The 13,163-nt window shown below is 30.9% G+C and overlaps 2 protein-coding genes across 3 annotated transcripts; both read right to left on the bottom strand.

Annotated features, from left to right (window-relative positions):
- Positions 1-402: 402 nt before the first annotated feature.
- Positions 403-3,787, bottom strand: LOC123291775 (rRNA 2'-O-methyltransferase fibrillarin). 2 transcript variants are annotated; one of them, XM_044872194.1, is made up of 3 exons: positions 3,656-3,786; positions 2,072-2,095; positions 403-2,035 (listed from the first exon to the last, which is right to left on the bottom strand). In XM_044872194.1, the coding sequence occupies exons 1-3, from the start codon at positions 3,666-3,668 to the stop codon at positions 1,131-1,133; spliced, it is 942 nt and encodes a 313-aa protein (XP_044728129.1). In that variant the 5' UTR covers positions 3,669-3,786; the 3' UTR covers positions 403-1,130. The 2 variants fall into 2 exon arrangements, with proteins under 2 accessions (XP_044728129.1, XP_044728128.1); XM_044872193.1 differs by having other exon boundaries at positions 403-2,095; positions 3,656-3,787.
- A 6,276-nt stretch (positions 3,788-10,063) lies between these two features.
- Positions 10,064-12,357, bottom strand: LOC123293068 (gastrula zinc finger protein XlCGF52.1-like). The gene is made up of 4 exons (XM_044873783.1): positions 12,339-12,357; positions 12,165-12,280; positions 11,426-12,065; positions 10,064-10,631 (listed from the first exon to the last, which is right to left on the bottom strand). Exons 2-4 carry the CDS (start codon positions 12,169-12,171, stop codon positions 10,064-10,066), a joined length of 1,215 nt encoding a protein of 404 aa, XP_044729718.1. The 5' UTR covers positions 12,172-12,280; positions 12,339-12,357.
- Between the last annotated feature and the right edge of the window lie 806 nt (positions 12,358-13,163).

Below are 13,163 nucleotides of genomic sequence, written 5' to 3'. Positions count from 1 at the left end.
TTTAATTTGAATAATTTTTGTATAAAATATTTTTTTGCAGTGTAAGTATTTTAGAAGTTACTTGAGTCCATCGATTAAAATGAATTATCCTGTATATTATTTTAGCAAAATTAACTGTAATAAAGTTACAGTTTAACATCATGGTGCTCAGTTTTACTTTATAAGAGCATCCTTTTCAACATGATTCTTGTGGGTCATTTCATCCTGAAAAGTTTTAGCATGGGCTTGTAGCCTAGAAAATATTCTAGAAAGGATATAAAAATAAAACAAATTTTGTTTTTTTTTTTATTTTTTTAACAAAAAAAAATTTTACAATAAAAATACAATGAAAATTCCAATAATTTTCATTAAATTTAAATTGAATAGAAAATTATTTTCTAATATAATAATAATTATGTACTTACATATATAAAAGTTACCTTAATTTTAATTACTTAACGTCATATTTTACATTAATCTGTGTTTAAATAACAGTGGTTTAGTTTAGAGTCTTGTAAGTGAGAGAGTTGAAGCTCTGCGATTAAAATTATATCAAATTTGGATTTAACGATTCTAAATTAAATTGAATTTCATATTCCATAAAAACCTTACCAAGCAACACGAAATTAAGTAAAAAATAACCAGATTTGTATATTTTTAGATCGAAATTACCTTATGTATTATGAAAGCCACATTCGCTCCTTTTTAGTTTTCATGGTATCGACCTGTTTTTGGAGTGGTAAAAATTGCAAACTACTTTTTATCTCGGGATTTTAAGCTTGGCAAATAGTAGTATCATAAAAAAAAAAATGAAGAAGGATTCATTTAAAGATATCGAAATCCTATGCTTTGAAAAGATGTTCGTTGATATTTATGAATTACTCGCCCAGTCGTAAAATGAACTAATTTTTGCCTCTTTTATACGCTATATATTTAAAAAAAGGGATAATATTCCCCGACAAGTCTTTCTTTTTTATATAATTAGTTTAGAAAAAAGGATCATATTCCCGATGATTCTCGATTTTCCCTCGACAATCAGTCTTACTTACAAGAACTCTATCCCACTAACGTCCAGGATTCAATTAAAAAAATATTTTTTTTCTAATTAATAAAAATTATATAATCAAATTCTTTTCTTAATAACAAAATTTTTAATTTTTGGTCGGCGGTCTAAATTCACCAACGACTACAGCATGATCTCGTTCATACGGCTCTAACGTAATCTGTTCTTTTGGTTTTAATTTATCCGCTTGTAGTTTCTTCACTTCCGCGGCAAATACAGCTTCTGGTTGTGCCGTACTATCAATACACGATGCTTTTATGGAAATAACAAAATGGCCACCATTTTTCAAAAAATGTTGAGCGTTTAGTGCAACAATACGTGCTTGATCGGGTTGAGCAACATCCGCGAAAATTGTATCGACCATACCAACAAGCATACGATATTTATGTGGATGACGGGCATCTTCAATTATTGGAATAATATTTGTACGTTTTTTCGCAACATTTATTAAATCTCGTCCACTTCGATGTGAAAATTCAACGGCATATACAAGACCTTCAGGTCCAACCACATCGGATACATGTGATACCGTTGTTCCAGATGCGGCACCCAAGTACAATACTTTGGAACCGGGTGGCATATAAATACGATCTATTCCTCCTAATATAGCTGCAGCTAATTTACTACGGAATGGATTCCATACACGATATTCAACTTTTTCGGCTGTACCACCCGGAGTATTTGAAGGGGATTCAACTGATATTCTTTTTTCGCCGTATACTTCTGATCCAGGTACCAAGTTTAGGGTGACTAATGCGTCTTCTTTGCCACGCGCTATGAACACACCTTCATGACGATGTGGTTCAACAACAACTGTTTTACCACCTTTGAATCCACCTCCGCCACCACCTCGTCCTCCACGTCCTCCGCCACCTCTACCACCACCTCCACGGCCACCCCCCCTGCCACCACCACCTCTACCTCCAAAACCACCACGGCCGCCACCACCACCACCGCCTCTACCTCCAAAACCACCACGACCACCACCGCCTCCTCCACGACCACCCCCACCAAAACCACCACGGCCACCGCCACCTCCTCTAGGTGAAAATCCTGAAAAATTAATTTTATTAGTTAATAATATTAAAGACAATGAGATATAGCCGAAAAGCAATTAAAAAAAATTTGTTACATTCTTCTGCTACAAAATTTCAAATCGTACTGAATCGTTTTTATAATTTAAAATACCGCGTATTTAGGGATTCAGCGGAAAGGAATGACTTTTTTTTCGACTCAGTAAGGATAACGACTTAAGGAGGTTCGTGTTACCGAGGTTACGCTGTAGTTTTTAAATGTTCAGGAAGTTGCATAGATCACAATCTACAATCTACATCTAACTTACTGTCGGTAGAAAGTTTGGACATTACTATTGGCCAAACAGGCCAATTTTTTTGGAAATCATTTTTGTAGTGTTTTTTTTTTTTAATTATTAAAACTTCAACAAAGAAAAATATTCAACAAAATGGATACTCGAGGGTTTTCGGGGTCACTAAACATAGAGAATTCCGATATTCCCCGCTCACCATGGGGTTAATCGTCCCCCGGTTCAAAACAGCGACATTCTGTAAATACTCAACAAAATGAACCAAAAAATGTAGCCGGGGGCTTTTGGAATAAAAGGTATTATTGGAATTCTGATTTCGAAAATGTGAACAGAGACCTCGAAATACCTTTTTGGGCCATTTTGTCGAATATTTACAGAATGTTACTGTTTTGGATCAGCGGAGAGGGGGATTACAACAAGAGTTGGGAGTATATCGGAATTCAAAGCCCGCTGGTATACTTTTCTGGCTCATTTTGTTGAATATTTTCAAAGTTTTAAAACTTCAAAAGGTCCCATCAGAAATGGATTCCAATAATTCGCTTATTTAGCCAATATCATTGGCCAAACTCATTTTGCACATTTTTTCGTATAAAATGACATGGCTGTAGATCAAATTTTTTGGAAAGCAAATTCCTTTAATTTTCGTATAACACTTTCTAAATTTAAATATTTTAAATAATATAGGGCAGTCGAAAAATGTTCGGTTATCAAATACAGTGAGTACGGTCAAATATTCAATTCTATACATCAAAATATTTAGATGTACACTCACTGTCAGAAAAAGTGCCACAGTTAAAACCATTCTAAGCGTACGCATCATATGTTATGTTATAATAGTAACACTTAGAATGTTTTAAAACGAGCATTTTTTTGTGACATTGAGATACATAAAATTTTCACATTACCAAGTTGGTGGACAAGTAGAGATGTGATTGGAAAATTTTTTAATATGTCTAAACTTATCATTGCAAAATGAATTTTTATTCAAAACATGGCATTAATAGCGGGTATCAGTATTAAAAATGAAAATAGAACGCCCTTGTAGAATTTAAATTTCAAACACGTGTTTATTATGAGTGCTTGTTAATAATCCAATTTCTCGATAATGTTTACTAAACATGTTATATATTTATCGTAACAATTAACATACAATCATAGAACGTATTTTCGACATCTAACCCTCAATATTTTTCGAGGAAAATTTGATTCGAATGTTTATTTAAGTAAATGAAATCTTTCGATATTATTTTAAGTACATAAAATTGGTATAAAATTTTAAGAAAACTCACCTGGACGTCCCATTTATAAAATATATATTAATTCTACACAAAATCACTACAAATTAAATTAAACACGGCACATGAATTCTACAATCGAACCACGTGCTAAAATTTTAAGTTTACAAACGATGCGGTTAAATGCTTAAAAAAACGACACCAACGCCATCATCTGATCCGATGGAATTATATCTACTAGAGCAATATCTAATTTAACTTAAGGTACGTATACACGGTATAGAAAAGATTCTTTTTGTTTCGGACTGTTTTCAATCAAGTAAAGACATATCTTATATATTCTATCCTTGTCAAAAAGAGCTGCTTGAAAAAGATAAAATATATTTAACTTTCTTAGGTTGAATAGTTTTTTGACAACTGTCCGAAACAAAAGCAAATCGATGAAAAGGCCTATATATATGACTGAGAAATGATTTTTTTGTAAATCTTACAATCTTAATTAAATATTAATTATAAGTTTATCCGTGCTTTTGACTTCATTATACACCAACTCTGCCACAACTATGAATCCGTTTATGTTTAACTAAATACCTTTTCTGTCTATATATTTTATTGCAAACATCACATGAAAATGGTTTTACTCCGTCATTAATTATTTTATGTGTAACTAAATTATGTTGATAAGTATATATATATTATTAATGTGAAAGTTAGGATGTTTGTTACGCTTTCACGCAAAAACTAGCGAATTAATTTGAATGAAACTGTACAATAATATAGCTCATTCATCAGAATAACACATGAGCTATAATTTATAAAGATATATTTGAAAAACATATACTGAAATAACCTGTACAGAAAGTCTTCAATATCATGTGCTTGCATTAATTTTTTATAAATTAGAATAGTTTAAAAAGCAATACAAATTATTCGGTTTTCGAGAGTATTTTGTAGAATTTTTTTTCTTTTTTCGAAAATGTTTCACAAGACCACTAGTTGAAGTTACCTGCAAATTTTCAACTCTCTATCTTTATAATTTTAAAGAAAATGGACACCAAAGTTTTGTTCTAATTTGCGCCCTCGCGGATAAACAGTAATGTTTGCGAAAAAATGTTTCAAACAAAAGTTGTAAGGAATATTTTTTACATTTACACTTTTTGTTCTATCTCTAACGGTTTACAAGATGGGTCCTGCGAACCTAAGATCCAATTGACCTATGTTGCTCGTTTACAAACTTAGCCTCACTTTTTACATCCTGAGCACGCTATAAAAATTTCAGCTTGATATCTCATTTCGTTTTGATGTTATCGTGCCCACAGAAGCAGAAGAAGAATATGTGATCATAAAAGCTCCTAATTAGTCCATTCCCGTTTGTCCGTCCGTACAAACTTGGGACTAAACTTAAAATACCTTGACATAAATTACCTATATACAGGGTAAGACAATGTCTTTTATATTATCCTAATACAGGGTATAAAAAATAAAAAAAATTAAATTTATTTTTTTGACATTTCATAAATCAGGGTGAAGGAGACAACTTATGGTCATCTACCAATCAAGGTTATCAGACATACTTTTTATATTTAAACAAGTGAAAACAAACAATTGACTGAGTTAATTGTTGAAATACCATGCATAGTCAGTGTTGATTTTTTCAAGTATATATTATAAAATTTCCGCTTAATTGGCGCCCTCACGGGTAAACAGTGATGTTAACGAAAAAATGTTTCGAACAAAAGTTAAAGTTCGACAAGCTACTACTGGTAACTCGAGGTTGCAGGCATTAATGCATACCATTATACTATAATACATTGTACAATATTGGTTTTAGAGTGAGCTGGTAGTCTTTTTAGGGGTATTAATCGAAGAAACGAAGCAATGAAGTTCGAAAAACTTGAATAGTAAGTCGGATTGGAATTATAATGTAGGCACTGAATGAATTTCGTATGCATTTACAGGTCTCATCGAACAAGGAGTGTATTTCGACGTATTTTGAACCGCTGAATCCGAATAAGCAACTTGCTCATCGCTCAGAGTTGGGGGAAATTTGTTATAAACAAACAACATAGCTCCTAAATTATTGAAAATTTAGTAAACAATTTTGCAAAATTTTGTTCTACATGAAAAACCAAATATTTCCTTTTTTTATTCGTCTTGATACTACCAATAGAACCGGAAATATGGTTAAAATTGTAAACAAAAATGGTCATGCAGAAGGTTCGCGCACAGCGCTTGGTTTTAAAATTCCGTAGATTACCCAATAAATAATATCTTGGTGCTTTAAGGTATTCATTTTAAAGATATGCTAGCACGATTGTAAGTATTAAGTTTCATCATTTTGCCGGCCCATAATTAGTTTATAAGTCGAAAGAGAGCCCTTAGCGAAAGAGGGATATATATGAGAAAATTGAAAATTTGTTCTAGTTTAAGAATATTTTTTTAAATAATTTTATTAAAACTTGAGTTATTGCAACCGAACAAGAATGGGACCTAAAATACAAAATTGTGGAATCTATATAAAATTATAAAAATTTGACCACCAGCTCTTGAATCAATATACCTACCGGCATTTAATGATTCAGAGAATAGGTAATAAATTTTATGTGTTTAAATTTAATTAAACATTTTAAACAAGGTCAAATTATAAGAGGCCGAGTTTAATAAGAATTTATCAGATTGTATATGTGAATGTTTTGTAACTCTTCTTCGTATCGGCCTCGGTTCAGACGTAATAATTGAACAAACATTTCAAAACGGCTGCAAATTTGAGAAGTTGATGTTATTATTTTGAAATTTGGTAGGATTGACTATCATAGATGAAATATAAAAACTCCTCATCCTTCCTAGATGTGACAAAAAATTGTACGCGAAGTAAAAAGCCACAAAAACGGTAAGTTATTATCGTAAAATTAGTTCAGGCATAAACTGGAGATCAGATAATTTAATATAAAAAATGTCAATACTTTTTTTCATAAATTTAATAGTTAATAACTAAGTACTTGGATGGACGAGCTTTACTCGGTATTCTTTAAGTTAAAAAGTCACAAAAATTTTATCACTAATACAAGGAACCATTTAAAATGTCTCCACACAAATACCAATTTGAATGTCCCGGTAATGTACTTTTTTTCTTCGAAAATAGATGTCAGGAAGAGTCATATTTTGCAAGGGAAGTTTTTTCTGAAAACACGGATAAAAATAAAACCAAGCTAAATCTATTAATTGATTAATAATCGATTAAAATCGCTATGTAAACTACTGGACTTGTTTCTTTCTTTTCAGATTTTATTTAACACAATCGGGTTTTTGATTTTTTTTTTATTTTTACACCAAAAAAACGTTATTTACAAAAATTATCAACAAAAAATAAACAAATATATTTTAAGGAAAAATTATCTAAATATTACATTAAAATGATTTTTATTTAGTATGAATACGTTTATGACCAATTAAATTAGTTTTATGTCGAAATGTTTTATTACAAATATTACATGAAAATGGTTTTTCTCTGGTGTGAATTCGTATATGTGAAACTAAATAACCTTTCTGAGTAAATGATTTATTACAAACATCACATGAAAATGGTTTTTCTCCGGTGTGAATACGTTTATGTGAAACTAAGTTATAATTATAAGTAAATGTTTTATTACAAACATCACATGAAAATGGTTTTTCTCCGGTGTGAATACGTTTATGTAAAACTAAGTTATAATGCTGAGTAAATGTTTTATTACAAATAACACATGAAAATGGTTTTTCTCCGCTGTGAATTCGTTTATGTATAACTAAATGATGTTGATGAGTAAAATTTTTATAACAAATATCACATGAAAATGGTTTTTCTCCGGTGTGAATTTGTTTATGTCGAACTAAATTATAATACCGAGTAAATGTTTTATTACAAATATCACATGAAAATGATTTTTTTTCATAATTATCTTGTATTGGTTCATAATTTGCTTCATCTTTAATTATGAACTCCGTATTTAATTGTTTTTCAAGTTTAATATTTTCGAAGTTGATGATTGTAGTTGAATTTTTTTCATCTTCCAGACCTTCTTCAATTTGTCCACTTTCCATGTTGACATCGATGTCTTCTAATATTTCCTCTTTTATTATAAATTCTGTATTTAATTGTTTTTCCATTTTAATATTATTTTCACAGTTGATTGTAATTGAATTTTTATCATTTTCATGAATGTGTTCAGATTTCATATCAATGCTTGTATCTGGTTTTTCACTATCCCTGCTTGTATCTGGTTTAATTCGTACACGGTGCATTGTAATTTGTTTCACTGTCTTCCAGAAATTGATTATTTAAAGTAAATTTTATTGCAAGGTCAAATATTAAATAATTTTTTGATTGTATCTGGTTTTTCACTATCCCTGCTTGTATCTGGTTTAATTCGTACACGGTGCATTGTAATTTGTTTCACTGTCTTCCAGAAATTGATTATTTAAAGTAAATTTTATTGCAAGGTCAAATATTAAATAATTTTTTGATTATAAAAAATATTTTTAACAATTTATGTAAACATGTTATAACCTCAAAGTTATTTCAATGATTTGAATTATTTTAAGGTTGATGATCCCTGATGACTATATTATAATAAAGGGTGCGTTCCGATATACACTGCGATTACTGTGAAAGATGGCGTTTATTCAGTATACTTTTATTGCCAGCTGTTGACAAATGTTAAATAATCAGGTGGTCTAAATTGGAACTACTGAAAAAACGGCCCATGAATTTTATTGCCAGTTGGCGGGATTTATCTGATTTGAATTTGAATATTTTTATTGGCCTTAAAAAATAGTAAGTACAAGTACAAATTATAACTACTGAATTCGGGTCTTCTTCTGATATTAACTAGTACGAAATATTATCACCATTTGGCGAGTTGCAACTCCCAGTTATCAATAATAGTTACTGGTTAAAACGGAATACAGTTCAATATATACTGTCACCCCGTTTTTGGACACCATCCAATCAAATAACAATAATTATACCATGTATATATGAAATATACATAGTATATTAAGTTTAGTCAAAAGTTTGTAACGCTTAAAAATAATGATGCTGGGAAAAAAATTTTGTCATAGGTGTTCATAAAACCACCTAATTAGTCTATTTCCGGTTGTCCGTCCGTCCGTCCGTCTGTGGACACGATAACTCAAAAACGAAAAAAGATATCGAGCTGAAATTCTTACAGCGTACTCAGGACGTAAAAAGTGAGGTCAAGTTCGTAAATGAGCATCATAGGTCAATTGGGTTTTGGGTCCGAAGGACCCATCTTGTAAACCGTTAGAGATAGAACAAAAGTTCAAATGTAAAAAATGTTCCTTATCAAAAATTAAACAACTTTTGTATGAAACATTTTCTTGTAAATATCACTGTTTACCCGTGAGGGCGCCAATTAGGCGGAAACTTTATAATATGTACTATACTTGATTATCAGTTATGTATGTGTCACATGTTTGTATGTGTAATGTGATAAAGAAATCAACACTGACTATGCATGGTATTTCAACAATTAACTCAGTCAATTGTTTGTTTTCATAAAAAATTTCGCAGTTCAACGAAATAAATTATTGTTTGAATATTGTTTAATAATCCAAAATGGGATAAATTGAACATAAAAAAGACAACTGTGACGACGAATACAAAGGAATTAAAGAATCTAAAAATGAAACACAATTACAATTTTTTGTTTCTATATGATAATAGTTTGAGAGAATTTAATAAATTTTAAAACAATGAAACATGAGAAAGTTTTTATTTTTATTTTTGATGGGACACTTTTCCCTCACCTAAATTTCTTTGTTTTAGAGAGAAATATTTTTGTTTGGTTTTATTTTTCTTCATAATTTAGCTTAAATAACATGACAATATAATATAAATGATTTTTGAAACAACTATCACAGAAGGCGTGGTGTAAATAGATAATTATTATTATATTTTTTAACTAATATTTTTTTCCTAGCATCATTATTTTTAAGCGTTACAAACTTGGGACTAAACTTAATATACTTTGTATATTTCATACATACATGCGGTATTAAAAAAAATTGAAAACTGATTATTTATTTGGTATGAAAGATACAATTTATGGCCTCTTCCATTTTTATGTCACCATTAAGGCAAAACAATAAAATTCCATATTATTTTATTCACTTTTTAATCTTGCCAGTTATTTACGGAGAAAAACGCGGGCGTAGTCGCGGGTAAAAGCTAGTATTACATTGAAAATGATTTTTTTCCATTGTGAGTCACCTATAAGGCACTTATTTATAAATTTCATCCCACTTGTTGCCTGGGGATGGTTGAATAATCGAAATAACTGTTGAAAAAAAAAACTAAGTTCGTTAAACACAAAGAAAATATTTATTTGTTTATTAAAATAACAATATATTTATGTTTATAATCATAAAATATGTTTGTAGTTAAATTCTTCCTCACAAACTTTACATGAAAATGGTTTCTACCCCAACATGTAATCGTTTATGTTTAACTAAAATATGTTGGTATCGAAATTTTTCCTCACAAACATCACATGAAAATGGTTTTTCTCCCGTATGTGTTCGTTTATGTCGAACTAAACTTTGTTGGTAGTTAAATTTTTTCTCACAAATATCACATGAAAATGGTTCCTTACCAGTATGTGTTCGTTTGTGTATAAATAATTCGCTTTTATTAGTATATTTTTTTTCACAAATATCACAAGCGAATGGTTTTTCTCCACTATGTAATCGTTTATGAACAATCAAATTTTGTTGGGCACTAAATTTTTTTTCACAAACATCACATGAAAATGGTTTTTCCCCTGTATGTGTTCGTTTATGTACAAATAATTCGCGTTTAGTGGCAAAATTTTTTTCACAAACTTCACATATAAATGATTTTTCTCCACTATGTAATCGTGTATGTACAACTAAATTATGTTGAATGCTAAATTTTTTCCCACAAACACCACATGAAAATGGTTTTTCTCCGGTATGTAATCGTTTATGTCGAACTAAAGCATGTTGGACACTAAAAATAAAAAATAAAATGTTCAGTTTAGGCACTTTTTATAAAAATCAATCTGGTTAAGAGCATGATTAACATCAAATCATAGAGTGAACTCAAAAGCTCTGTAAACTCATGCTACGTCAACCCCATTAAAGGAATGGCCAACTCGTAGGTCACAGGGAGAATTCAATTACAGGGTGAACTCAAGGATCAAAAAACTCACAGACCCGTGCTAACTCGACCCCATTAAAGACTTGGCCAACCCGTAAATCACAGAGTGCACGGAAGGACTAAAAAACCTGCAGGCCCGTGCTAAATCTACCCCAATAAAGACATGGCTAACTCGCAGATCACAGGGTGAACGCAAGGGCCAAAAAACTCGCGGGCTCATGCCAACTGGACCCCTTTAAAGGCATGGCCAACCTGTGGCTGACAGGGTGAACGCAACAATTTGCCCCTTTTTTGACCCTTGCGTTCACCCTGTGATTGAATTTACCCTACGAACTACGGGTTGGCCATGCCTTTAATGGGGTCGAGTTAGCACGCTTTTTTTGTCTTTGCGTTCACTCTATGATTTGATGTTAATCTTAGAATGAGTATCGTGGATTAATAGTATTTTTAGGGTTTCAGGCTCAAAATATAACTTGTACTGACCAAGAAAATTGAGCATATTTTACTTAATTAAAGAAAACCTGTAAGTTTTTCACTATCTCCACCAACTTATTCGTAATCTACGTAAAAAATTGCTTGAAATTTTTTTTTTCCCGATGTTCTAGGATGATTTTTTAAGAAAAGTGCCTAAACTGAACTATTACCTAAAATTTTTATCACAAACATCGCATGAAAATGGTTTTTCCCCTGTATGTGTTCGATTATGTTGAACTAAATCATTTTTTCTATTAAATTTTTTCTCACACATATCACATGAAAATGATTTTTCTCCCGTATGTGTTCGTTTATGTTGAACTAAACCATCTTTTCGATTAAACTTGTTATTACAAATATCACATGAAAATGGTTTTTCTCCAGTATGTAATCGTTTATGTGTAACTAAACGCTGTTGGTAGTTAAATTTTTTCTCACAAACATCACATGAAAATAGTTTTTCTCCCGTATGAAATCGTTTATGGGCATCTAAAGTGTGTTCATAGTTATATTTTTTATCACAAACATCACATGAAAATTGTTGTCCCGTATGATATCGTTTATGTGCAACTAAACTTTGTTCACAAATAAATTTTTTCTCGCAAACATCGCATGAAAATACTTTTTCCCGTGTTCGTTTATGTTTTTCTTGATGATTTGAATCAGTTAAAGTTTCTTCAAGCATTCCATCATAACTCTCATTTTTTATTACTAATTCTGATTGTAATTCTTGTTCAATTTTAATTCCATCATTTTTTGAATCCACCTCAAATAATATTTCATCATTGACCTCTTCTTTGATCCACAATTCTAAAAGTAATTTTTCATTTGTCACCTTCAAATATCTTTACTATCATTAAAATAAAGATTATTTAAATAAACAATTATTATTTTAAAAATAATTCTTACCATCCATTATTTTATTTATTGTGTTCGTATATAAGAATTCAAATAAAACGAGTAGGGAGTAGAACGAAACATGCGTGCACCAGCAATCTCCATCGATTTTAATTTTAATACAGTCTCTGTTTAGACGAATCATTTTAGATAAAAAAAAGGATAAAATGAAGAATTTTTATGTACCTTAACCTATCGGGCCAGTTTTTTTTTTTAAATGTTCAGGAAGGTCCATATATATCAAAATCTACATCTAACTTCTTGCCGCTAGAAAGTTTGGCCACTGCTAAGAGCCAAAAAAGCCCATTATTATAATCCATTTTTGAAGTGATTTTTGAAAATTTCAAAACAATGAAAATATGCAACAAAATGAGCCAGAAACGTACACTTGAGTGGTTTTCGGGGCCGCTGATCACTATTCTGAAGTCAGAATTTCGATATACTCCCCCCTTCTGGGGTAATCCACCCCGCTAGTCCAAATTGAATATTTACAGAAAAGTACAGTGTTAGGTCAACGAAAGGCGAAAAATCTCAAGAAAGCTGAAGTTTATCCCCATTCTAACTTCGGAATCGTGATAAGTGACCCGAAAAATTCCTGAGTATTCTTTTTTTATCCATTTAATTGTTGAATGTTTACAGAATATTGCAATTTTCGACCAGCGAGGTAAATTAACCCAAGAGGGGGAAATTATATCGAAATTCTGATTTCGGAATAGTGATCAGAGACCCCAAAAACCCCCGAGTATAATCGTCAAAATAGATCTCATTATTATTATTAATTTATTAATTGATGTACCCTTTGGGTTATTAAATCTACACAAATTCACTTATCAATTCTATAAACATTTTGAATGTAACATTACAAAAACAAAAACAAAACTAATCCTAACAATAAAGAAAAACTTAACAATAAAAATTCTCAGACTGTACGTATACTCACTGTCAAAAAAAAATGCCACAGAACATTCTAAGCGTACTCATCATATGTTATGTTATAATAGTAACACTTAG

This window comes from Chrysoperla carnea, chromosome 2 (assembly GCF_905475395.1).
Source record: "Chrysoperla carnea chromosome 2, inChrCarn1.1, whole genome shotgun sequence".
In the NCBI taxonomy this organism is placed as follows: Eukaryota; Metazoa; Arthropoda; class Insecta; order Neuroptera; family Chrysopidae; genus Chrysoperla; species Chrysoperla carnea.
Note: the sequence above shows the minus strand (reverse complement) of the source record. Positions and strands in the feature narration are given on the sequence as shown.